The sequence below is a fragment of the Spermophilus citellus genome (genome assembly GCF_964194105.1).
Source record: "Spermophilus citellus genome assembly, chromosome: 12".
NCBI classification, from domain to species: Eukaryota; Metazoa; Chordata; class Mammalia; order Rodentia; family Sciuridae; genus Spermophilus; species Spermophilus citellus.
Genome location: NC_138198.1, coordinates 74,858,211 through 74,884,205, shown reverse-complemented (window position 1 = coordinate 74,884,205; position 25,995 = coordinate 74,858,211). Strand labels below are relative to the sequence as shown.

At 35.1% G+C, this 25,995-nt stretch overlaps 1 protein-coding gene across 1 annotated transcript in view; it reads right to left on the bottom strand.

Moving 5' to 3' along the window:
- Positions 1-25,995, bottom strand: part of L3MBTL4 (L3MBTL histone methyl-lysine binding protein 4) — a 450,379-nt gene that overhangs the window by 260,042 nt on the left and 164,342 nt on the right. The window contains exons 7-11 of the mRNA XM_081263742.1: positions 21,429-21,533; positions 20,003-20,138; positions 18,212-18,303; positions 16,579-16,733; positions 15,423-15,499 (exon numbers count right to left, since the gene is read on the bottom strand). Of these exons, the coding sequence (XP_081119868.1) occupies positions 15,423-15,499; positions 16,579-16,733; positions 18,212-18,303; positions 20,003-20,138; positions 21,429-21,533 (565 nt within the window). The remainder of the gene's footprint in view (positions 1-15,422; positions 15,500-16,578; positions 16,734-18,211; positions 18,304-20,002; positions 20,139-21,428; positions 21,534-25,995) is intronic.

Genomic DNA, 25,995 nt, shown 5'->3' with positions numbered 1-25,995 from the left:
GGTGGCAAATCCAGGAACCAAAAATCACAGGCGTACTAGGACAAGCAATTTTTAAGTAATGGGCAAAAGTTCCATTTAATAACTAGCAATAAAAAGCAATCTGTCAAAGAGTCTGAGGAGAAAGTTTAGAATAGATAGACAGGATATCAACCACAAACACACATGCTGGATGCGCTTAACAGAATACTTCATCTAACTCTGTTTTATTGATGAGGAAAGTGAAACCTGGTATTTTAAGTGACATATCCAAGATAATTCAGCTAGAAGTGAAGTCAGAGCTAGAGCCAATGTCTTCAGATATGCAATTTGTAAAAACAGAAGCATCTAAAGAGCATGCTTCTAGGCCTCAATTCAAAAGAAAGCACCATCAGAGGAATGAGAATTATGTGTCTGATACCAAGTAAACCCTGAGTGGTTTTTGCCAACACTGCACAAGCCTGGATTATCTAAGAAAGCCCCTCACTTATTTATCTCTCGGTTTCAGGTGGCACTCACGGCATTCCCAAGGCAGAGCAGCAGCTCACCCCAGGGTACAGGCCTCTCAGTGGTAGAGTCTGAGGACGTTACCTCTGATAGAAAGCTGCAACTTGCAGGGTAGCTTCTGCACAGCAGACAGGCTCTTTGTGAAGATGACCACAGCATCAAGTAGTCACTAATGATCCCAAATTAGACTGCACTATACTACTTAGTATTAGACTAAAGAAACACATTGACATAAAGATATATGATACCATAATCACTGTTAAGCCTAATCTGGGCTCACCGTATTTGGAAAAAATCATGTTGAAACAAGACTTCATATTTATGGTCCCTTGGATTGCAGAAGTCCTGCACTCATAATCAGCTCATCATAATGAAAATATTCTTCTGGCAACAGAAATCAATTTAGATTCCCTAATATTTATAATAGGTATCAGATTTTTCAGTTGATCATCAATCACATGTGGAGAATTCTTTGGTATAGGCATTGGGCACTTGTCAGAGGGCTCATTTTGTAATTGTTTTTTCTCCAAGTATTTCTGAACTGAAATATACTCAAAACAAACTATGTAAGGAAACCAAATCTCCTCTGTGTCTAGTGACATCATCAGGAAACAGGCTGACTGAGTTGCACTGGCTGCTCAGGGTCTGGCATGTTTTCTCTCTCTCCCTTCACCCACTCGGCCCCCGGTTATCTAACATAGAACTGTTTTAAAAAGTTATTTTATACAAACAGATATATGAAAAATTGTGGTATATATGTGTATTAAAAATTGTAATGCAAAAAAGTACATAAATTGGCGTGAACATACTTTGTATACAGAGATATGAAAAACTGTGCTCTATATGTGTAATAAGAATTGTAATGCTTTCCACTGCTGTTGTGTATTTAAAAAATAATAAAAATGATAAATTTTTAAAGTTATTTTACTTTTGTTTTCTTTTCTGTTTCACTAAACATATAATATTCCATTCAGTGAAATTCTGTGACTGGCTTAATTATACTCATAAGTCAAAGTCATGTCAAGTCTTTATTGTTTTTTATTACCTCCTCAGCTCCTAGTTGTCTCTCACCCTTAGTAGACACCCAGTTAATATATGTTTAATTAATTAATTACTATTTAAATTTGTCTCTGAACTCGTACCTACCTTATGCCAATGGAGGCCATCTGTAGGAACTAGCATATTACTATCTAAAATATAATCCTTTAGCTAAAAAATGTTAATAGTATTGACATTAAATAGATTTATTTTACTATGAATATTCCTATAGGAATTTTAACTTTGCAAAGATATTATTAAGTAAAACAGTTCTTGGTTATCAAACATTAACATTTCTATATATCCATCAAACATGAAGAATACCTAGGGTGTCCAAGAGAATGTAGAGAAAACAACTGCTATAATCCTTACCAAGTACATTCCACCTTCCAAAATATAAATCATAGCAGCTTTACTTTCTGAAAATGAACCAGCATTTTATCAACCTTTATTCATAAGTTTCAATACCAGACTTCTATTTCTAAAACGCAGAAAAAAGCATACTTTTAGCTGTCCCCTTGTAAATGCTACCAGAATATCAATATAGACTTTTTAAATGAATACTTATCAACAGATGAAAAGCTGAATTAATATTAATACAATGCATCATGACATATTATACGGTCATTATGAAGAAAGAATTAGAACTACACTATTATGATATGGATCATATGTTCAGAGGAGGGACTTTGCGGAAGTGATTGGATCATAAGGGCTTGATCCATTGATGGCTGAATGGATTACTGAAAGGTGGGACCTTCCTAGAGGAAGCAGGTAACTGAAGGTATGCCTCAGAAAGATTTATGCTCTCTCACCCCTTGTATGCTGTCTCCCTCTCTATGCCCCTCCTACCCCCAAAGCAATGAAGCTGGCTAACCATGGTCTGAGACCTCTAAAACCATGAGCCAAAATAAGCTTTTCCTCCTTTAAGTTGTTATGTCAAATATTTTAGTTACTTTAATGCCAAGCTGACTAACATATGTAGCAAATGAGTTAAAAGGCCAGAAAACAGAGTTTCCAAGACAAAAAAAAAAATGATGGACATATATGTACCTAATACAATGCAATATTTAGAGCACAATGATGAAGAAAGGACAAAGTTCAAGACTATATGGTTTATAAGTGTGTTCATGTGTGTGAATATGCATTTATATGATAAATGGTAAAATATATACAGCATAGAATGCCAATGATTCAAACTATTTTCTTCTTGGGCAGAAAGTTGAACTATAATTCCTGGACTCCTCTGTGGTTAGATGCAGTTCTGTGAGTGAATGCTAGGCAACTTCTAGTTCTGTGAGTAGAAATGCATTAAGCCACTCCAGAGTTTGGTCCCTCAAGCCCTCCCATGTACATCCATCAGTTCAGGCTAAATGGGCAGAATTCCAAAGACCAAAGGAGCCCCCATCTCAGGATAATTGCATGGAACAGAACTAATTCTCATCAACTGATTTTACTGTAACAGGAGAAAGAAAAAATGCCTAATGTGTTAAAGGCATTCCATTTTTGGAGTAGTTTGATATACTAGCTAGCTTATGGTAACTAATAAGGAGGGATTAGCATCAGCTGCTATTTCCCAGCAAGGAGCAACTAACCTGCATGGAAGAAGAAACAGAAGGTCAACCAGAAAACTGCAGTTAAAAACAGCACGAGTGTCAGTTATTTAGGCAAAAGTCAATAAGTAAAAACACCACCAATATGAGGATATAAAGCCAAAATGAGAACAGCTAAAAAACAGATGAGCTGTGTCAACAAAAATTTTCTGTGACTATAAAAAAGAAGACAATGGTTGGGTGGAGGCAAGGAACTGACTTAGCAACATTGAGAAGGCTAAAACATAAATTTTCTAAAGGAGAACACCAATAAAAACTAGCAGCTAATTTATACTGCAGAATCTAGGAAAGCTTCAGGAATTGAAGGCACCAGACACTTCTGAAGGCAACAGTGTGGGGCTGAAGATTGTTGTCTTAATGTCCCAACAGAAACTGTTGGACCCTACCAACAGGGTTCCAATTTCTCCACATTCTAACTAGCACTTGTTCTTTTATTTGGGTTTTCAGTATGTTGTTTGGATATTTTTTGGAGGGGGTGGGGTGGGGGGGTAGGGGGGTATTGTTTATTTGTTTTCAGGAAATGGTGTAAGATGATATTTTACAGTTTTGATTTGCTTCTCCCTAATGATTTGTGATTGCTGACCATCATTTCATGTGCTTATTGATCATTTATATATCTTTTTTGAGAAATGTGTACACAGTCCTTTCCACATTTTTGTTGCTGCTGTTGTTATTTATTTGTTTATTTTGGTAGTGCCTGGGATTGAACTCCAGGTCTCACACATTCCAGAGCCAGCACTCCACCTCAAGAGCCACACTCTCAAACACACCCCTTGCCCATTTTTCAATTGGGTTGTTTGATTTTTGGAGCAGCATTTAAAGTATTCTCTACATATTCTCAATATTCATCCCTTATCGTTTTTTGCAAATATTTCTTCCCATTCCTTAGGCTGATCTTTGAATTTTCATGAAGTCCTACTTTTTTTTCTTTTGTTGCCTGTGCCTTTGCTATCAGATTCAAGAAATCATTGACAGATCCAAAGTCACAAAGATTTGCTCTATATTTTCTTTTTAAAAGCAATGTGATAACCCACTTGAATCAAATGTATGAAATATGATATGTCAAGAGTTTTGTAATGTTTTGAACAACCAATAATAAAAAAAAGCAATGTGATTTATTGGGTATCCTATATATCAGGAGTTGTGGATAAAATGTGAGTAAAACAGAGTCCTTACTAATATGATGTTCATAGAAAACTTTGTCTATATTTAGAGAGATTTCATTTTGTTTCTGTTTTTTTTTCATTTTCATGTTCTAATTTTCTAATACTATTCATGGAATGAAGAAAAGCTTCTGGAGGGCAACCTGAAAATATTTATCAAATGCTTTAAGTTTTTCCATACTCTGTTATCCAATAATTCTACTTAAAGGAATCATAGAGAAAAAACAAACATATATAACTTATTTAAAAGGATATTTTCCATAATTGAATATAAGAACCAAAAAGTTAATGTATAATACAAAGAAAAACACTGAATAAACTGTGGCATACTCATAAGAAAGATAATTGTGTAGCCATTAAGAGTTAGGTTCTCAAAAACTATTTAAAGAAAACAGACTATGTTCAAATTATATTTCCAGGTTTAAGAAACAGTTATAAAGGCATCATGAAGAACAAAATCACAATTTTAATTGTGATTACAATTTTAAATTACCTATATATACTAAAGTAAATAGTGTGGGTGAGGGAATAACAGAATAGTAAGCTATATCTAATGGCAGTATTAATATTTGTAATTTGCACATTAAAATGTTGTATATTTTAGAAAATTTCTATAACTTTATTTAAGAAAAAATATTTTGTGCTTTTATTTTAAAGAAATTTGAATTATTAGAAATCCACAGCCTCACCTCATTGGTGACAATGTATAAAGAGCCTATGGTAAAATAAAATAACTCATAAAGAATAGAATTTGGGGCTGGAGTTGTGGCTCAAGTGGTAGACTGCTCACCTTGCATGCATGAGGCCCTGGGTTCTATCCTCAGCACAACATAAAAATAAAATAAAGATATTGTGTCCACCTAAAACTAAAAAAATAAATATTAAAAAATAGAATAGAATTTGGCTGAGGCTGACTGAGAACCCTTTGCAGAGTTAAAACAACAACAACAACAACAACAACAACAAAACACTATCTTTCTACAGTATTTCTATAAAATGTGTAGAAAATCAGTGTCTGCAAAATGCCTTGGGGATATAATGATATGATTTTCAATCAAGGTGATGAACAAGTGGAAAGGGGTATATATCCCCCAAAGATAAACTTAAAATAACCCTTTTTACTCTAAACTTTTAAAATTTGGATTTATCAGGGCTTAGTGCTGCGGAAAGGCATTTGTATCCAAAAAATGTACATAAGCCTAAGGTACTTTGGAAGGATATTCCAACAGGACAATGGAAAGGTCCTGACCCAGTGATTGTCTGGAGTCGGGGCTCTGTTTGTGTTTTTCCACAGGTCCGATCGGGATTGTTCCCAGGGGCGTACGGGGCATTGGTGGCATTTTCAAATAATAAAGTTTGTTCCTGCTTGAGTGGCTCGTGATTTTGTGTCTAGCCAGACTTCGGCAAAGGAGAAGAAAGAATTAATAACATTCCAGAATGGCAGGTGTCACCTGTTGATGGACCCATAGCAAAGCTGGCTTCAGGGACCTGTGGTAGTGAATGTCTACCTGACACAGATACAATGCTGAAATGGCCACAGAAAATTGTCCTGCAGTTGACAAAACTTGCAAGCTTGATTTTTCTCCACTTTTGGTGACTTTTTGTTGGGATGTAAAATAGGTAATTATTGTAAAACCAAATATTTATAAGAAAGGAGAGCCTTGCAAGTTCAGGAACCAAATTTATTTCCCTGGACCCTCAATTCACAGGGACTTTCAGATTTCAAAATACTCTAGGTAATGAGCTCATACATGTTTTCTTATTTAGTCAGTTACAAAACCAAGTAAGTAGCACTCACAGACTATCTGGGATAGCCTAGCCCCATACCCAAAACCTTGGTTAAGGCCTCACCTCTTATTTTCACATATCATGAGTCTCCCTAATGGTCCCCCCACTCCTCCTTTCTAATCTGACCTACTACTACCAACAAAATCCTCCTCAAACGTAAGTAATATCACAGCTTTGACTATAAAATCCTTGCTATTGCTTTTAAATACATTGCATAAAATGCCCTCAATTGATCTGCCTTACTAACTCCTTATTAATACTTTAACACTGAACTAAAACCTACTTTGAACTCCACATCTCCAGAACTAGAAGGTAACAAATTTGTGTTGTTTTAAATCATTAAGTTCATATTAATTTGTCAGAGAGTAATACACCATCATATAATTCTCTCCACAAAGAATTTTTCTTCCTCTTTGGGGCCAGGTGTTAACCTCCTTGATTAATCACTTTGATAATATTTGTAAGGGCTACTCATTAGTTTAACAGCCCCCAGTACACCTTAAGTCCTGAGATCAAGTAATAGGGCTTGGTAGATCACCAAGTATCAGTTGACAGTGCTCTGAATGAACAGGGGATTGTGACTCCATAAAACCATAAGGAAGCCAACTAATAAACATAGAAGGAATAATAATGTAATTAGAACATCTTTAGTTAGCAAAAAAATCAACCAATAAATAACTCATCAAGGAATGATAGAACTAGCAAGTAAAAGTTTGATGAGGAATGGAACATTTCCATAATCTTGAGGTAACTCCTCAGCAAACAGGGATTAATTCTTAAAAGATAGTTTTACAGTGGAGAAAAGTGACCCTCACCACCAGTCAAGTGATCCTAGTCATGATAAACAGGAAAGGCACACCACCTGATAGGATGCAATGAGAACACAGCATCACTTCTGGAATATTCCTCCAGAGATGCATCAGACAAACCCAAACTGAGGGGCACATTACAAAAGGATGGGCCTGCAATCTTCATAAATGTCGAGTTCATGAAAGTCAAGGAAGGACTGAAAGAAGGGTTACATATTGAAGGATACAAAGGAGACACGACAAATGGAAGAGCATGTGATCCTGGATGTTCTTCTGCTGGCTTATCTGTCTGTGCTATGAAGGATGTTATGGTGTGACAGTTAAAACTTTGATTTTGGGAACTTAACCTCATCTAGTTTGACAGGAAGAAGATCCTTTGCTATTCTTACAACTCTTCTAAATGTTTAAAATGTTTCAAATTTTAAATAAAATAAAAACTTACAAGGCTATTCACAATCAGTATGAGCCCAGTGCTCTGCCACGTTTTGCTTCGAATTCCCCTTTACCCCGCCACACCCTGTAGCCCCATGTTATTCCAGGTGTTCTAATTCTAAACAGGTAGGGACTTTCTGCCATTTAGCTTCTGTGTGTACTCTTCTTTCTACCTAATATTCCCTTCCATTGCATTTCACTATTAAAATTTTACTCTTCTCTCAAAGATGAATTCAAACGCTATTTCCACTGTAAAGCTAGCTCTCACTCTGTGTTCCTAGGACTCCTCTGAAAGTTTTCCTTTCACTACAATCAGGAAGACCCTGTAGCATGGTGAAAGAAATGGCAACAGAGTTTTTGAAGCCAGTTAACAGGACTGCTACTGGATCTACAATATACCCTGGCCAGTTAACCAATCTTTCCAGCTATGAAACCAAATGACAAAAATATCTCAAAGTTGCTTTTAAAACAGATCAGTGTCTAAAGTAATCTGATATACTGGTCAAGTGTTGGTGAGGATGCAGAAAAGGAAACCTCATGATGCACTGGTTCAGAGAACATAAAATGGTGCAGACTCTGTGTAAAAGACTGGCATCTCAAAAAAAAAAAAACTGAATGTAGAATTGCCAGAAAGCCCAGCAAGTCCAGTCACAGGTATATAGCCAAGAGATATGAAGACACATGTTCATACAAAACCTATAAACAAATGTTCATAGCAGCATTATTCAGAACAGCCCAAAAGCACAAACAGCCTGAATTCCCATTAACTGACAAATGGATAAGCAAATTTGTGGTTTATCCATTCAGTGAAATAAATGTTACTTGGAAATAAAACAAAAGATGTACATGTTACATTATGGATGAACCTAAAAATAATTATGCTCACTGAGAGAAGCCAGACACAAAAAGCCATGTGATAAGATTCTTATTTATATGAAATGTCTAAAATAAGCAAATGTTCAGTCAACATTTGGAGTTATGGAGAATTGGGGAATAATATTTCAATATTTTGGGATTTCTTTTTTGGGTGATAAAGACATTATAAAACATTATAAAACTGAATGTGGTGATGGTTACAAAACTCCATAAATATGCTAAAAGCCCTTTAAAGTAATGAACTGTATAGTATGTGAAATTATCCTTCAATAAAGCTGTTACCAAAAAAACAAAAGGTTCTTCCTTCAAAGCAAGCATCCTGTTTTATTCTTATTTGGTTCTCTCCATTCTGTCAATATAGAAGACATGTTTGCTCAACTGGATTTCAGTTTAGTTGCAGTCTGACTGTGTTGTGACAGCAATCTGCATTTGGAGAGACATTCTATGCAGGGTTGTCCTTTCTGAAGATAGTCACCCTGTGGGTCAGATGTGCCCTGACAACCATCATGGCTCCACAGGGCTTCCTGTCCACCTGCCCAGATTATTCAGGAGGCTGGCAGGGGTGGAACATCCTGTCAGCAACTATAGAACAGATTTTCACCCATATAAGGCAGCTGAAAAAACAATCTTTATAGCACAGTTTAAACTTGTAAAAAAAAAAGAAGCCACTCAAAGCAATGTAGAGTCCTGACAATTCATACACATATAAAGTAACCAGAATTATTTTTTACATAGCAATACCATTAAAGGTAACTTAAAAAAAAGCAAGAAAAGTAACTTTCAGCTGACAAGCTAGTTATTACTCCTTAATGGGTAGATTTAAGTTTTCTGTATAGAATTGGCTCTATGTTGTAATAAGACTATGCTCCTCAGTGGTTTTACTTCAACAGAAGGATCAGATGTACCCATTCATGTAAGGAGTTGATTCCTGCCCCTCACAGAAGGAAGTCCAAGATCTCTGAACAGAGATCTATTTTAGAGAGAAGCTTTCCTTCTTCAAATGCTAAGATTTGTTTTATTAGGGTTTTCTGTATGTCCATCTAACATCTTTTTATGATTTCAACTAAAATTCTGGAGAAACAGGAGAACTTCTACTTCTATATTTTTAAAAGTTCTCTAGAAAGGTAATAAATATAGATATATAATAGTGAAGTTCATTAGTATGTATTCATACATACTTAGAACATAAGTTGGTCAATTTCATGCACCAATTAAAAAGATAATAAATAAATAGAAGATGTGTAGAGGAAGGGAATCCAGGAGAGAGAAAGGAGGGAAGAGAAAGAGGGGTACTGGGGATTGAGAATAAACAAACTATGTTATATGTATATATGATTACATCCAAATGAATACTTGTGTGACTATAATGCACTAATCAAAACATAAAAAGATAATTAATAGAATATCTAACATTTAGAATTAAATATATATCACTGAAAAGCATCTTTACATGTTATAAAAAGTGACATCCCCCTCCATCTCCGTCACCCTGTCTCTTTCCTCTCTCTGAAGGAAGGTCTTTTATCTGGAATCTATGAGAATCTGCCTATATGCTAGGGACGACTATACATATCAGCACATGCTGTTTTACTTTCAAGTGCTTTAACTGCTCTCCAAAGTGCAATTTTACACACATGCACACAGCCCCACACAAATATAGCAAACACATTTTTCTCACAACAATGTGATTGAAACCATAAAATAATATTTAATGTAAAACTCCATGGACATATATGATATTCAAAATATAAATTCATTTTAAGTAAAATAAATGCAGCCAGCAAATTTTTGAGCCCAAGTACTACATAAACAATTATTTAAGTGTACAAGGTTGAATTTTTTTATATTTTACTATATTCAGTCACTAAATACATACACACACAGATGAGAGAGAGAGAGAGAGAGAGAGAGAGAGAGAGAGAGAGAGAGAACCTAAAATCCACAATTTTGAGGTACTGACACATGCCACAAGAGGAAAATTCCACAGCCAATCTCATTACAGATTGCACTAAAAATCTGGCACACTAAAATTATTGTATAAAATCACCTAAAGTCTATGTTTTTAAAGTATATATGAAACATAAATATTGCATTCAGATTTGGGTTCCATCGCCAAAATGTCTCATGTATATGCAAATATTTCAAAATTTTGAAAAATCCCAAATCCAAAACACTTCAGGTCCAAACCACATCAGATAAGAAATACTTAGCCTGTGTGTTGGTGTGTATGCATGGCGGTGCACACATGTGTGTTACACACAAACACACACAGACACAAGCAGTCCTAGCTTCAGCCTTGTCTTATGGGAGAGAATATCTGAAGATGACACTGGTTCTCCATCCCATCTATTCTCCACGGCTCCAAACTTTTCCTATTTTATGCAGTTAGTAGAGTTTAACACCTTTGGTGCAGTTGGGTTCCTAAACTTTAGTTAACTTTTGTCTTCAACAAATTTTTGCTCATAGTACTTTTGTTTGTAATTTCATTATACTCCACTAACTTGATCATACATTGATTAAACTATCTGCTTGAATTTTCATTTTAAATATCATTATAGCAAATGAGAAGTGTCCTGTGGCTCATGAAGACCACCTTGAAGGGTCATCCCTGCACAATATCATGCAAACAAACTTTTTATGACACTACTGAGTCTTTCTTACAGACAAGTAATCATGCATACTGTGGATGAATATGTTAAACACTAAAGTTTTGTACTTATTGCTCTTCCTATTTTTCCTTAGCCTTCAGAAAAGTCTTCTGTACTAGGAATAAAAAATATTATTATTATTATTATTATCATCATTATTATTATTATAGACATTGAACACAGGGGTACTTAAACACTGAGCCACATCCCCAAGATTTTTATTTAAATTTTGAGACAGGGTCTTGCTAAGTTGCTTAGAGCCTCCCAAAGTTACTGAGGTTAGTCTAAAACTTGCAATCCTCCTGTCCCAGTCTCCAAGTAGCTGGAATTACAGGCATGTGCCACTTTCCCAGGCTACACATAAAAATGTTTTAAAAGAATGGATGAGATTATGACCTTACACTCAAAAAAGCTCAAAAACTACTAACAAACAAATTGTGGTAACACATGTACAAATACTCATACACACACTACACACGTGTAGGATTTATTCCAGGAATACAAGATTGGTTCAGCATTTGAAAATCAATCAATATAATTATACCAAATTAATAGAATAAAAGGCCCCTTTAAATTAAATGCTTAACAAACTAGGAATGGAAGGGAACTTCCTCAGTCTGATAAAGAACATCTATAAAAAACACAGCAAATGCCACAGTTAATGGTGAAAGATTGAAAGCTTTACTCCAAAACAAGGAACAATTTAAAAAAAAGAGAGAGGTGTCTCACATTACCACTACTAGTCGATTGTATATTGAAGGGTATGCACATGCACAAGAGTTAAGCAAAAAAGAAAAGGCATCCAGCATAGAAAGGAAAAAGTAAAAGTATCTTTATTTGCAGATAATATATTTTTGTATATAGAAAGTCCTAAGGAATCCTCCCATTCCCAACCCCACCCCCCAAAAATCTACTAGATCTAATAAATACATTCAGCAAAGCTACAGGATTTTTAAGATAAATACTTAGAAATTGAATCTCTATAGATATGAAATGATCCAAAAATAAAACTTAAGAAAACAATTCTACTTACAATAGCATAAAAAGAAGAGACCAACTGATATGACAAGAAAACTATGGGTCAATGTCCCTTATTGAATGTCTGTACAGAAATCTTCAACAAAACACTAGCAAACTGATTCCAACAACACATTAAGAGAATTGTGCACCATGACTAAATAACTATTTTCCAGAAATTAAGGGTGTTCAACATAAGAAAAGTGATCAATGTAATAATTAAATTCATAGAGAAAAGGCAGGAAATGACATCATCTTCTCCATAGATGCAAATAAAACCATGAGAAAAAAAATCAACACCATTTCATGATAAAAAGACTCCAGAATCTAGTAATAAAAGAAAACTTCCTTTGCATAACAGAGTAAGTTATTAAAACCTACAGCTAACATCATATTCAAAGGTAGGAAACTGAAATGCTTCTCCCTAAGGAAAAAACAATGAAGGCCACTTTTGCCAATGCTGTTCAGCTTTGTACTTGAAGCCCTGGATACAGCAATTAGGCAAGGAAAAAAAAAGACAGGCATACAAATTGGAAATGAAGAAGTAAAACTATCTTTTTTGGCAGAGGCTATGATTCCACATAGGAAATTCTAGAGTCAAAGCACAAAGAAAACCACTAGCTAGAACTAATAAATTAATTCATTAAAGTTGCAGGATAAAATAACAACACACAAAATCATATGTGATTCTCTATACCAAAAGTAAATTAAGAAAACTATTCCATTTATAATAGTATCTATGAATAAATTCAATCAAATAGGTGAATGCCTTATAAATTGAAAACTAGAAACACTGCAGCAAGTAATTCAAGTAGACATCCTGTGTTTATAAACTAGAAAACTTAATATTGATAAGATGGCAATATTCCCCAAAGCAATCTACAGATCCAGCACAACATTTATCAATAATCACTTATCCAATAATCATTTCTTCAGAAATGGAAAGTCAGTCCACAAATTATTATCAAACTTCAAAGGGTCTCAATAGACAAAATAGGCATGAAAAAGAACAAAGCTGGAGAACTCACACTTCCTGGTTTCTAAATTGACAACAGAACTACAGTAATCAAAACAGAATGGTACTGGCATATTACAGGCAAAAAGACCAATGAAAACAGAACTAGAGTCCAGAAGTGGACCTAAATATCTATGGAAAGTTTATTTTCAGAAATGGTGCTAAGATCACTCAATGGGAAAGAATAGTCTCTTCAAGAAATGTTGCTGGTAAAACCGGGAACCAGATGCAAAATAATTAATTTGAACCCCTACCTTATTTCATATATAAAAATTAAATAAAAAATGAATCAATGGCTTAAATTTAAGAACAAAAAACCACAAATTCCATAGGAAAAAAACACAGGTAAATTCTCATGACTTCAAATTTGGCAACTGATTCTTAGATTTAACACCAAAAACAAAAGAAACAAAAGAAAAAATACATAAGCTAAAATGCTCCAATTAAAAACTACTGTGTCTCAGAAAATGCCATGGTTGGGTGTGCTCTGAGTCTCTCCCAAAGGGTCACTGTTAATCATAAGCATCGTTCCCAGGGTTGTACTGTTGTTAAAATGGTTAACTTAGCAATATGAATTTTACCTCAATTTAAAAATGAATAAAATACTTAGTAACAAATGTAATAAAAAAGTGAAAGACTTGTAGACTGAAAACTACAAATATCATCAGAAGAAAGTTAAAGAAGGCCTAAATAGAGGAAAATCATGGGATAGAAAACTTAACATTGTGAAAATGCCAATATTCCCCAAATTGGTCTACAAATTTGGTGCAATCTCTATCAAAATCCCAGCTAGCTTTATGGTGGAAATTGAAAAGTTAATTCTAAAATGAATATGAAAATGCAGGAGACCCAGAAGAGTAAAAACTAATCTTGAAAAATAAAGTGCTAGAGGACTCACACTTTCCAATTCTTAAATTTACTAATAAAGCTATGGTCATCAAGGTAGTAGGGTATTAGTGATATAAGAATAGACATACAGACCAATGGAATAAAACTGAAGAGTCCAGGAATGAACTCATACACTTTTTTTAGAGAGAGAGAGAGAAATTTTCTTTTTATTATTTATTTTTTAGTTTTCTGTGAACACAACATCTTTATTTTATTTGTATGTGGTGCTGAGGATCGAACCCAGTGCCCCGCGCATGCCAGGCTAGCGTGTTACCGCTTGAGCCACATCCCCAGCCCCTGAACTCATACACTTATGATCAACTTTCTCTTACTGAAATAAGGGAAGAAACTAATGGGAAAAAAGTAATCTTTGGTGACCTTGGAATACCTCTCTCAGAGACACCCCAATCTTATGAATTACAGGAGAACGTTGAACACTTATTTCTTAACATGCTTCAAAGAACGTTTCTAGACTCACTAGAGGAAGATGCAAGTAATGCAGTCTCCTATCTTCACACACACCAACTGATGGACATCTAATCTCAGCTTCAGGATGAAGTGACAGACATCGGACTTCATCTTAAAGAATGCTAGTGAGCTTTAGCCCTTTTTATAGAAATATAGGGAAAAGACTCTAAATATGTATGTCAAAATCAGAATTTGAGATGTTACATATTTCATAAAAACCTTTCTAGACCAAATGGGTATCTGTGAATAGTTGAAAATTTTTGTTTTGCTTTATTTGACTCAATTTGGGTTTTTAATTATTTAATTTCTGGTCACCAAATTTAAGAATTTAGTAGGCAATTCTAATACTTTTCTACACTTAAGGGAAAAAAGATTAATAGCAAAGCTCCAGAATCATTCAAATTAAAAAATAAACAGTTGCTCCACTCCAGATGGCATGTTCCTTACTCTACATTTCTTCCTGTATATTATGTACTGAAAGAAATCATATTTCTCCTTGGTCACCTGTTTTTAACATACCAAGTTTACATAGCCACTACATCTAAATTTTTTGGAGGGGAGGAAGGTGCTGGGAATCAAATCCAGGGCTCCTTGCATGATCTGTGCTGCTGAGCTACATCCCTAGCCTTCACTCATTTTTAAATGTAAAAACAAAGAAGCTTGATAAAGAAAATCTCTAAATATTTCTATAATGGAGCAAAAATATCTATTAAGAGTCTTTACTTAAATGCTTAGCTAACCATTAAGTCAGTTTGTTAAAAGAAGTCTGGCAAGTGTGGAAACTCATTAAGTTAATTCTCAATTCTCAGATTTCTGCATTTCTATATTTAATGCCAAAGTTAAGTGTATTTAATAATCTTATGACTCAAAAATTAATTGTTATAAGATAAATTATGTACATGTAAATAGCCAGTTTTAAATGTCAATCCTCAGCAATGGTATTCATTTAATGAGATAAAAACTCTTAACAACTTCTTTTAATGGTTGTCTAATACATCTTTACAAAAAGTCCTTTTTCACTATGGGAAGCACATCCACAGTTCAGATCCTTGGTGGTTGAAAAAAATCTTGCTCAGCATTTTTATCATAAGCTTTGCATTGAAATGTGATTTACATGAACAAAAATTAAAATGTGGATAGCCACTCATACAGAGATAACTTCAAATAAAACCCAGTCTGCTCACCTTGGGGCGCTATCAAAGTTCTTCCATTCTCCTGACACCAACCAACTGGCTGGACATAAGGACTATTAACATCACACCTGCAAAAACGGGATCCTGTGTTAGATCCCATATTACTCAATCCCAGAGAAAGAATCCAAGAGTAATTGCTATACTAGATATTAAGAGATATCACAGAAAACAGTAATTCATAGCTAAAGGGAAAGAGAAGTAATTTTTAGTACCATATTTGTAGGCTGAGTGACTAAACTTCTCTTTTGCATAACCTTCTTGAAACTTCATAGCATAAATAAAGGGGGAAAGACCTGAAATGTTATTAGTGATACCCTCAGAGAGCAAAGACTGTACCTTTTCTACCAGTTTTACTTACAGTAATGGAAACTATTAATAGGACAGTCTAAATGGTAATAGGACAGTCTAGATTCCAGATAACTACATTTTTCCTCTTCCTCCTTTCAAAGAATCCAGAACATTCCACCAAAGACACATACAACAATTACTCTATGCTTTACTTCTTGGTTCAAAAGGAAAAACAAGACTCCCTTCATGCAAATTAAGAACAATGGCCCCTTGTAGGGACTTGTCCATTACTCAGGAAACACTATGAGGAAATGCTACAAAAAACTGTGACCTCCTCTGTATTTCAGGTTTTTATCCAGAAAACCCTTTTAACTCATGCAATGTTAGTTTAATGGCTTCATAGCACACATTTTCTCTGTTCCCCACAGGCTTAAATAATCCACTCCTGTGCTCCCTGAATCTTTCTTTTAAAAATGTGATGGACTGAATGCAACATCTTTCAGAAAAACACACACAAAAAAAGAAAACAAAACAAAACAAAAACACTACAAGTTCTTAAATTGCTCTTCACAAAATTGTTTCCCTTGCAAACTAGACAAACATACAGTGAAGTTCCCTTAACTGCTCTGGTAAGGCCTCATTAGATAACTTCTTATAGATGTGGAAATAGTTTCTTAGGTTCCTTATTTCAACAAAATTCACATCAGAGAAGGCTGTGAAAAGTCACCACTGAATTTCCTGATGTTTATTACTACAAGAACAGCAAGTAAAGTGATAGGACTGGAATAAAAATAAATTCTTAACCAAACATAAGAACATGCTGGGGAAAAGAGAAAAAAAACAAACAATGGTGTCTCACCAGTAATCGTAGCTGTCATCCCAGTTGTCAAAATGTACTCGTAAGCGGTCATCCACAATATCTGCTATGGTAGCCACGCACACCAAGGAAGGGTTCTTCCTGTCCACGGCCTCCAGCTTCATTCCCACCTGAAACTCCTTAGGCACTGGTCCATTCTAACACAGCACCAGCAGGGGAAGAGGCATCAAAAGAAACAAGGACACCAAGCAGGACTGAGCCATGGTGAAACTTCTACAATGTTTAACATCAGCAAAGCCTAGAGCGCATCAACACTCCCCTCTGGAAAGAAAACAGCAAATGCCAGGAATCACCCAGCAACTGTCATGCAGCTCACATTCCTAATCAAGACCATGGAAACTAGCTCCTTTGGGCTCTTCTCTTTGGATGAGCAGAGAGTTTTTCTTTCCCTTATCAACTTCATTTTCCCCTCTTTGGTTCTTAGTGTAATTTGTATCCATTTAAAGATACACTGTTTGCTGAATACAGTCCTATCAAATGAGGTTTTCTGCTCCCCATAGGCTTTTGAATAGTATTCAAATATTGCTATTTGAAACATCCTTTTTAGCATCAAGATATCATTAAATTGATTACTCTAACTGAAAGTAGTGGCTTTCTCAATAGTTAAGTATATATACACTAACCCACATATAAAAAATACAATTTAAAATTGCTAAAGGGAAAGAGAAGTAATTTTTAGTACCATATTTGTAGGCTGAGTGACTAAAATAAAAAAAGCATGAATGCTTTTTTTAAGTACCTGTATGTATGTATGTGTATATATATATATATATGTGTGTGTGTGTGTATATATATATATATATATATATATATATATTTGTTCATATAAAAGTGCTATAGATTATGATTTATAATAAAATAACTGTTATAAAACCCCAGTCTTTGAATGGTGACAATTAGCTAGTTCTGAGATTTGGGAGTATTTACCCAATATCTGGGGACAAAATGAGGGTTTCTTCTCTACTTCTATACTATTTAAACCCCAATTTTTATTTTTCTTTAGCCCATTCTACTTTTAAAGAAATTTCACATTTCAATAATGCCCTTTCCTTTACACAATTATATGAAACACATACAACAATCATGTAACATTAATTCTAAGATCAAAAAGAAAATCTCAGAAAGTCAAGAAGGAGACCTGCAAAGTGACATCATCTGCAGGTGACTCAGGCTTATGTACCGCCCTGGCAGAGGGAGTGTTCTTTACTCAGATGCTCACAGTCTGCATGAGATGGTCCCTTGTTTTATTCACACTTAACTAAGCTGGGTACATCCAAAGTCTGCCTGAAGTACCTACTGGTTTCAAAATACCGAAACTAACTTTAAAAAGATTAACTCATTGTAAGTAAAAAGGAAAAAAAATATGAAAGGCATTTTACTTTTAGCCATCATTAAATACTTTACACAGCTAACTGAAGTCTTTAATTGTACTTTTAAAAGAGAAAATAAAACAGATGCCCATAGAAAAAGGGAGACAAATTAAGGGAAAAAAGTTTCAGGAAGTTGAGTTTCCATAATTTCTTAAAGGATTAAAATATAACAGAATATAGAGCAAATTTTAATAAATGTAAGCTCAAGGGAAATTCTAACTTAAGCTTAGAAAGTAAATACTTACAGAACTTCTGTTCCTGAATAATTTCTTAGGAGCATTTTGCAATTTGCAGGCCTTCAAGTAATCCATCCAAACAAATTTATCTTTTCTATAACCTAGATAAAAAGTACAATTTGCTCAAAAATATCCACAGGAGGTAACCACAAGTATTTTAAATACATTATTACCATTCAGTCTTCTGTCACAAATTCCATGCTATTAGCAGATCACAATGGTTTACATTTAAATTTCCAAATTGTCTCAATGTTTTTAATGTCTTAAATTCAAAACAGTTGATTGTGGTCTCCCATTGTGCACACCATTCCCTACAAATGTTTAGTGTTCGCTAAGCTATGGCACTAGGGCCCTGGGAGCTTGACGGGAATCTCACCTCCCATTAAAGTTTCCAGAATAGGTAAAAAGATAAGACAAGAGTACCAGTGTTGTCCCCACCCCTGAGGAAGCCATGTCACAAAGACCATAAGAGATCCCAATGATGCTGTGATCCAAGAAGCCGACACTTGAGGGAAATTACGAAACCCTTCACAATCCAAAGACCATTTTCGACAATTCTAACTTTCTGTACTTTACCTGTACAATGTTCCCACTAGAAATGCCTTGTCTTCCATTCATATGCCCTAAGTCGGCTCAAACAGCACTGCACAAACAATGCAGGCTCAGTATTTTCCAAGGGACCATCATACTGAAAATACAAATTGAACTCCTAAACAGTCTTCAAGGCTAAGGCGTCTCTACCTCCTACCTTTTTGACTTGCTTCTCCACTTGTCTCCCTGAGACTCCTCATCCTAACCAAGTCTACTCTACCCCAGGGCATCTGCTCTGTTCTTTCCCTGCTTGATGCTCTTCCTCAGGAACCCAGTTGCTTTCTCTCCCATTTTGTCCAGGCGTCTATGGGACCCCCAAGACAGGCTTGTCTTCACCACACTATCTAAAAGAGCCTTCTTATGGCTGGTCTCAATCCTTCCCCTCCTCTGAAATGAAAATCCATGGAGACAGGTTTTTACTCACTGTTCCAGCCCCAGTATGTGCATATAGTAAGAACTCCATAAAATCTATGGGACGAATGAGCCTGTTACCTGTCACCAGTTCTTAAAACTCAGCAATCTCAACGGACTTTTCATAGGTCCCAAGGCAGAGCCCAAAGGACACTCTCGAGTTGATTACCAAGAATAAAACATATATACCTATCCCAGAAGTTGCCATAGTCCTTTCATAGTCTAAAATGCAAGCAGGAGACTGTATGCCGGAGTTGGCCATGCAAAGAAACTGGCCCATGGGCTTCTCACTGACCGCACTTCTACTCACTGGCACAAACAACTGGCTAGGGTTCCTCTAGTAGATAACAAAAGACAAAGCTGAGATTTTACCATCACAAGAAAACTTGACCTGAACTTTTTTTCATTGCTCCATGTTTTCCATGATTTGGGGGTTTGCAACAATTGACAATGATTCAAATTTCTTCACCCTGCAGTGCCATTAATATTGTGGGAAGTTTCATTTCAACCATGATTTAGACATTAGTTGCTCAACGTTTAATAAATTTATGTACCATCAGATACTCCCATAATATTTCTACCCCATGTACCTTATCAGAATAATTGACCTAAAAGTCATGAACAATTTCCTTTCGAAGATACTTCTTTTTAAAGAGGGTGTAACTGAGGTCTAAGTGCTCTTTGGGGATCAAATTTTCATACCAGATTCTCTTGATAGTATTTCATAAAATGTTGTTAAAAATAAAACTGAAACATCAAGTGACTCTCTTTTTGATTGGCAAATGCATCCTGGCTTACCCTTAGGGATGTGCAATTCATGCTTGGTCTTTTCACACCACCCTACTGGATGAATGTCGGGGGAACCAGCATTGGTCCAGAAATCATAGCAGCTTAAATATCCATCAAAATGAAGTCTTAGCCGATAACCACACACCTGCAGCAAGGAAAGTTTGTAATTGTTCATTAAGTGTCATATATTTAAAATGGACACAAAATTATCAAAGTATTCAAATACTTTGTGAGTGCTAACAACATTTAAGAGCTGATGCTTCCAGCCAAATTTTTTCATTAGAGAACAAATTTATACATGACATCTGATTGAAACTGTGATATAAAGTAGATATTGTCCTTCAAGAACCTATAGCCTTCTGCAAAATACAGCCTTTTTTTTACTTGCCTATGAACATATATGAATATATATGTGAGTGTCACCATTGTATACATTCACAAGAAATTAATTAAAAATAATAACTATGGGTAAATGGCAGAAAGATGAGTAGAGGGAAGGGAACAGGGTGCAGGGGTAGAGGAGGGAAGGAAAGATACTAGCACTGAATTAGAACAAGATATATTCCATGCTTTATAATTACATCAAAATGGATTCTACTGTCATGTATAACTAAAAAGAACCAATAAATTTAAAACAATAGTTTAGGTGGAAAAAAGGATCCACAATTTAAGTATTTTAATTGAGCAGTTTATTTATTAATGCAACACCTGTCCAATATTCCTTTCAGAATCCCTATCTCCCGCTGTTGGCTTGGATTCATATCCCAAGACAGTGTAGACTACAGTACAGAGCAAAACAAAATGGGGACAGCCTTAGCTCTACTATATGCATATAGCATACTCAGTAAAGAGAACATTAAAACAGATAGAGCCTCTAAACATGCTGTGCAAGTTTAACAGCTACAATCAATCAAGTGGAGCGAATTAATGTGACTTCTTCATTGAATGCTATTAGAAATAGAGACATCTCTTATTGATTTGATAATATGTTTAGTAAATATTACATTTTACAAGCCATTTACTTTCTTCACTGGCTCTTCACTTTACATAATTTTCATAAAATACATGTATTTGTATAAATATGTAACAGGAATAATATTATTCATATACATTTCTCATTAGTTCAACTAAAATGTGAATAATTATGTTTCTGTTAATAAAAAAAATGTGTGATGATTCATGAATTGTTATCAATCTTAGGTGAAAACCACTAACCAATTAAGTCAAGAATAAATGCTAGCTGATGAAACTTACTGGAAACTTAATCTTCACAGAAGGAAAAAGATTCATTAAGAAACATTTTCACCCATCAAAGACTAAAATAAATCCACAATGTTCTGGAACTTGTTTATGATCAAAAGTATACAAATTTGTTATTCTCTAGAAAATTCTGTTACTATGTGCTTAGCCCAAAAAAAATAACCATATCTCTCACCTCAGCTACAGAAAGCACACAGAATACAGATGGATGTCGGGGATCAATGCCTTCTAATCTCATGCCAACCTGAAAACCATTTTCGTGCTCCGGAAAGGATTGATCCTATGGAATTTCATGATACAACATTAGCCATTGATATTTCTTCATAACTTTATATAAAATATTTGGTGTTATTTATATATGGACTCTAAAACAATGGAACCCAAAGAAACAAGACAGTAGAAAGGTGTTTACCAGAGACGAGGGTAAGGGGATGAAGGAAGCACTGTTCAAAGGGTATGAAGTTGTAGTTAAACAGGAGGAATAAATGATATAGACTTAAGGTGACAGATATGCTAGCTATCTTGATTCAATCATTCCACACTATGGAATAGATCATATCATACTGTGTTCTCCATAATTATATAAAGTTATAATTTGTGTAAAAAATAAAAATAGAATTTTTAAAAGCTTTATAGTTGGAAGCCCAGTAATATGAAAGGCTGCTCTTACATGTAATTGGCTCTCAAAGATGATTTGGTCATTTTAATATACTTTGAAAGAGTTTAATTGTGAAGCTCTGTGTTCTGTGAACCTCTCACTTATTTGTGTTGCCTGTTCTTCCTTCTGTCCTTGGTTGGTTACATGGATTACCCACCTCCAATGTGTGCCTTGGCTCTTCACTGGTACAGTTACTTGGCTATAAAGACTTTAATTTCAATATAGTCAAATATATTTCCTGTTAAGTTTACACATGCAATCTATGTAGTCCTTCCTGATTCAGGCTACCCAGTAGTAGTTTTCAAAACAAAATGTTGAAGTGTCATCCTTAGTATTTAAATCTATAGTAAAACTGAAATTGCTTTCTCTATGGTGTGAGGTTGGGGCCTGGTTTTTTTCATGAGAAAAATACACTATTCAACAAGTGGTTTATGACTCATCCATACTTGACGTGATCTGCAAAGTCAACTCTGATACCCAGTTTCTATATAATTGTGGATCTATTCTGGCCCCTCTATACTGTTTCATTGACTTATTTGTCTATTTTACACAGTCTTATTTGCTAATGTGAAGCCTTTCTATTTGAATCAATCTTTATATATTGAGTTTTCTTAGAAATTTGTTCTCTCTCCATGTTATCTAATCATTTTTTGTCAAGGATTTTCTTCAAATTTTCAACAGAATTCAAAAATGCTTTGTTATATTTATTTCTGGGTAAACTTTTAATGTTTATTGCTATTGTCAATGAATTCTTTTTATATTACTTTTTAATTTTCTCCCATTGTTTTCTTTAATACTTACATTTAAAAAACAATGAATATGGTATTCTTTCCGACAACCTTCCTGAATTATCACTTGTTTTGAGCAGACATTTGTGAACAGATTCAGCATTACCAGTCAATTCATTCTTAATTGAAAATAAACTTATACTAAAGGAAAATGATGACTAGAATCTAGTTCTATTAGATCTAGAGCTGCCTTTGAACCACTAATTATCTTGCTATTTAATAGTATTTAACATCTGAGTGTCTATTTTCATGTTAGAATTTTATTTTTTAAGAGTCTTTTCATTTGGAAATAATGTCAAACTTAAAGAAAATCTGTAAGAACAATACAGTGCAGTGAGCACATGCACAGCTTTGCCTAGATTCATCTGTTGCTACATTTTACCTCCTTTGCTCTATAATTTATTGTCACTCCTTCTATCTCCTATGTCTACTTAGACATAGAAAGATGATATCAATGTAGTTTTGTGTGAACCATCTGAGAGCCCTTCACCTCTAAATTTCAAAACAATTCCCTAAGAGAAGTGTATTTTCCTGGAGAATAGAATGTGTCTTATATAACAACAACTCAATTATCAACTTCTGTAAACAATACTTTTAATTTAACATTCCATTCATAATCCACTTCTGTCCATTTTTCCAACATCCCCCCCCCCAAGTCTGCAAAACAGAGCCAGTCTAGGATTCGACACTATATTTAGTTAGAAAGTCTCTTTAGTTTCTCTTAGTCTGGAATATTTTCCAATAGCATGTCTTTGTTGTTTATAGCACTGACTTTTTTTTTTTAAGAATATTGTCTTTTCCTTCCTCTGAGTTTTCAGTTAGAATGTTCCATATTTTGGATTTGTCTGATGCTCTCCTGCAATTAGGTTTGGGTTATATGCCTTTTGCCAGAATACTACACGAGTGACATGTGCTTCTCAGAATATCACACCCAGAGGTACATGATGTCCCTCGGAGATACTGAGGGACACAGTATTGTCCAATTTGTTCACTATATAAATAGTAGCCTGAAAAATGCACCTATACGTACACACACATAGATACACATATTTTATAAACGCTAAGTTTAAACCAATATGTGTGATTCTAATCTAACCCCACAATGCTTGTTCTGCCTTCCTTCATCCATTCTGTACTTTCCCTCTGGCAAGGTCCTCCCATTTCCTTCTTTACTAAATCCTACAGTATGGATCTTACAGTTTCAGAACTGTTTTATTCACATGCCACAGTAATCAAACCTAGAGTTCAAGATTCATGTGTTGTTTCCCCTCAGTCATATGTCATCGAAGAGTGGGATAGGTATGTAGTTTAAATTGTATATAAACCAATTGGATTCGTTTTCTCTCCATTTAATGCTGTCATGTAATGGAATCCAACTAAAATATAGTTGAGTTCACTTGTTTCAATTTGCTTTTAGTTCAGAAGATATTTTCATTTTTTAAATGTACAGATAGCTTCCAAGTGTTAAAACCCTACCTCACACAACCCCACTCCACCTCACCTCTTGAAGGTACCTAACTTCACTGCCTTCTGTCTTTTCCTTCTTGAGTTTCTTTTTTGCAAAGAAGTTATGTGCATGTTTTTCTTATTTTCCCTTCTTTCTCAGGCAAAAATCCACAGACTACATTGCTCTTCTCCCTGCAGCATTCTGCACTTCTGTCTCCTGGAGACACCCTGGCCAGCTCACGGAGACTGGCCACTCCTGCTCACAGCTGCAAAGTACTCCAACACATGCAGGTTCCATGGTTCTCTCAGTCGTCCACACTTTGACGCATGCTTTTTTTTTTTTTTAATATGAACATGAAACCATTTTAAAAGTACTTATGAATTGGCTTGTAAAATGTTGTTGAAAACTTTCTTACATTCACAGATCATTTTGGAAGCTTCCAAGGAAAAACTTTAAAGAGGATAAAACCCAAACATGAAATGGCAAGAATGAATGATTTCTCAGGGATATTTTATTTCTATAAAAATAAAATGTCATGTGTGTGTCTAACTCTCCCAGCCTGCTTCTCACATCTCCTCTGTTTTCCAGCAGATTGTATTTAGAAAGTGTTGTGTGCCTCCCTCCTGTTCACTGCCTTGAAATCGCTCAGCTCACTTTAAAGCACCGCGCACGTGCACACACGCGCGCGCACACACACACACACACACACACACACACACACGGCTGAGGAAAAAGCAGAAGGAGGACAGACAGGAGGAGGACAGACAGCAGGGGGAGAATATTGATAATGCAGGAAGGAAAGTTGAGAACTAGAGAAATGGACACAACTTTGTTGCTGTTTCAACAAAACTGAAAGATGCAAAACTGGGAATAGGAGGAAGCAGCGTTGAGGACACTCTGCGGTCTGACCCCACATGAATGATAAATCCAAGGCACTGGCAATGATTCACAGCCAAGAGGAATATGAGCCACACTGTTCTTGTCAGAATTTAGAATGGTTTCTCATCTGAACACTGGGGAGCTGCCGGTAATGTTGAAAGTAATACTAGATGACTAAAAGACAGTATTCCTTAGAGGATTTCAAATAAAAAATAAAATGTTCATTTTAACAATCTGAAAGGCAACATTTAGTGAGAAATATCACTGCCTTTCATCAGTCCCTTTTCTGTTCAATGATTTATTCATGACATGACAGATTTTAAAATTTTTCCTCTCTAAAAATCTTATATTTTTTTAACATAATTGATGGCTATGCTTATAAAACCATATTTTATGATGAGAAAAGTGAACTGAAATCACACATTTAAAGCAAACAAAAAGTCCATTAAATTTAGTCACATAAAATAGCCTGATAAAATAGACCTGATAAAAATAAATAAAGGCCAGCCCAGAGAGGTGAAGGAACTTTCTCAAGGTCACACAGCCAGTTGAGTAGCAGAATATAACTAAGGCCTGAAGATTTGAAAGCCTGCCAACTGTTTGATGTAAGGGGACAGAGCTGGCAACAAAACAAACACAATAAAATCTGGCTCAAGGCTATGGAAGTCCTCAAGGACAGTTCCATGGTAGTGACATATGCTCTTGGGTTCTGAAGAGAAGTCATTCTGTTTTGCCTTTTTCTTTTCCCAGAACAGTTACAAAATAATATTTTCTAGTATGAAACTGATTTATTTTGTCACTAACAATGGAGAAGCAGCATTATTCAAGGTTCCATACCTCATAGGAAAAGCGGGAACAAATTATATGTTATTATTTTAAAAGCTTGTAAAATGAATCATGAGGTCAATGGAAGGGTGTAGCCACACCTAGGGAAAGCAGTGGAACTACTGGCACAACTCCGTATGAACTA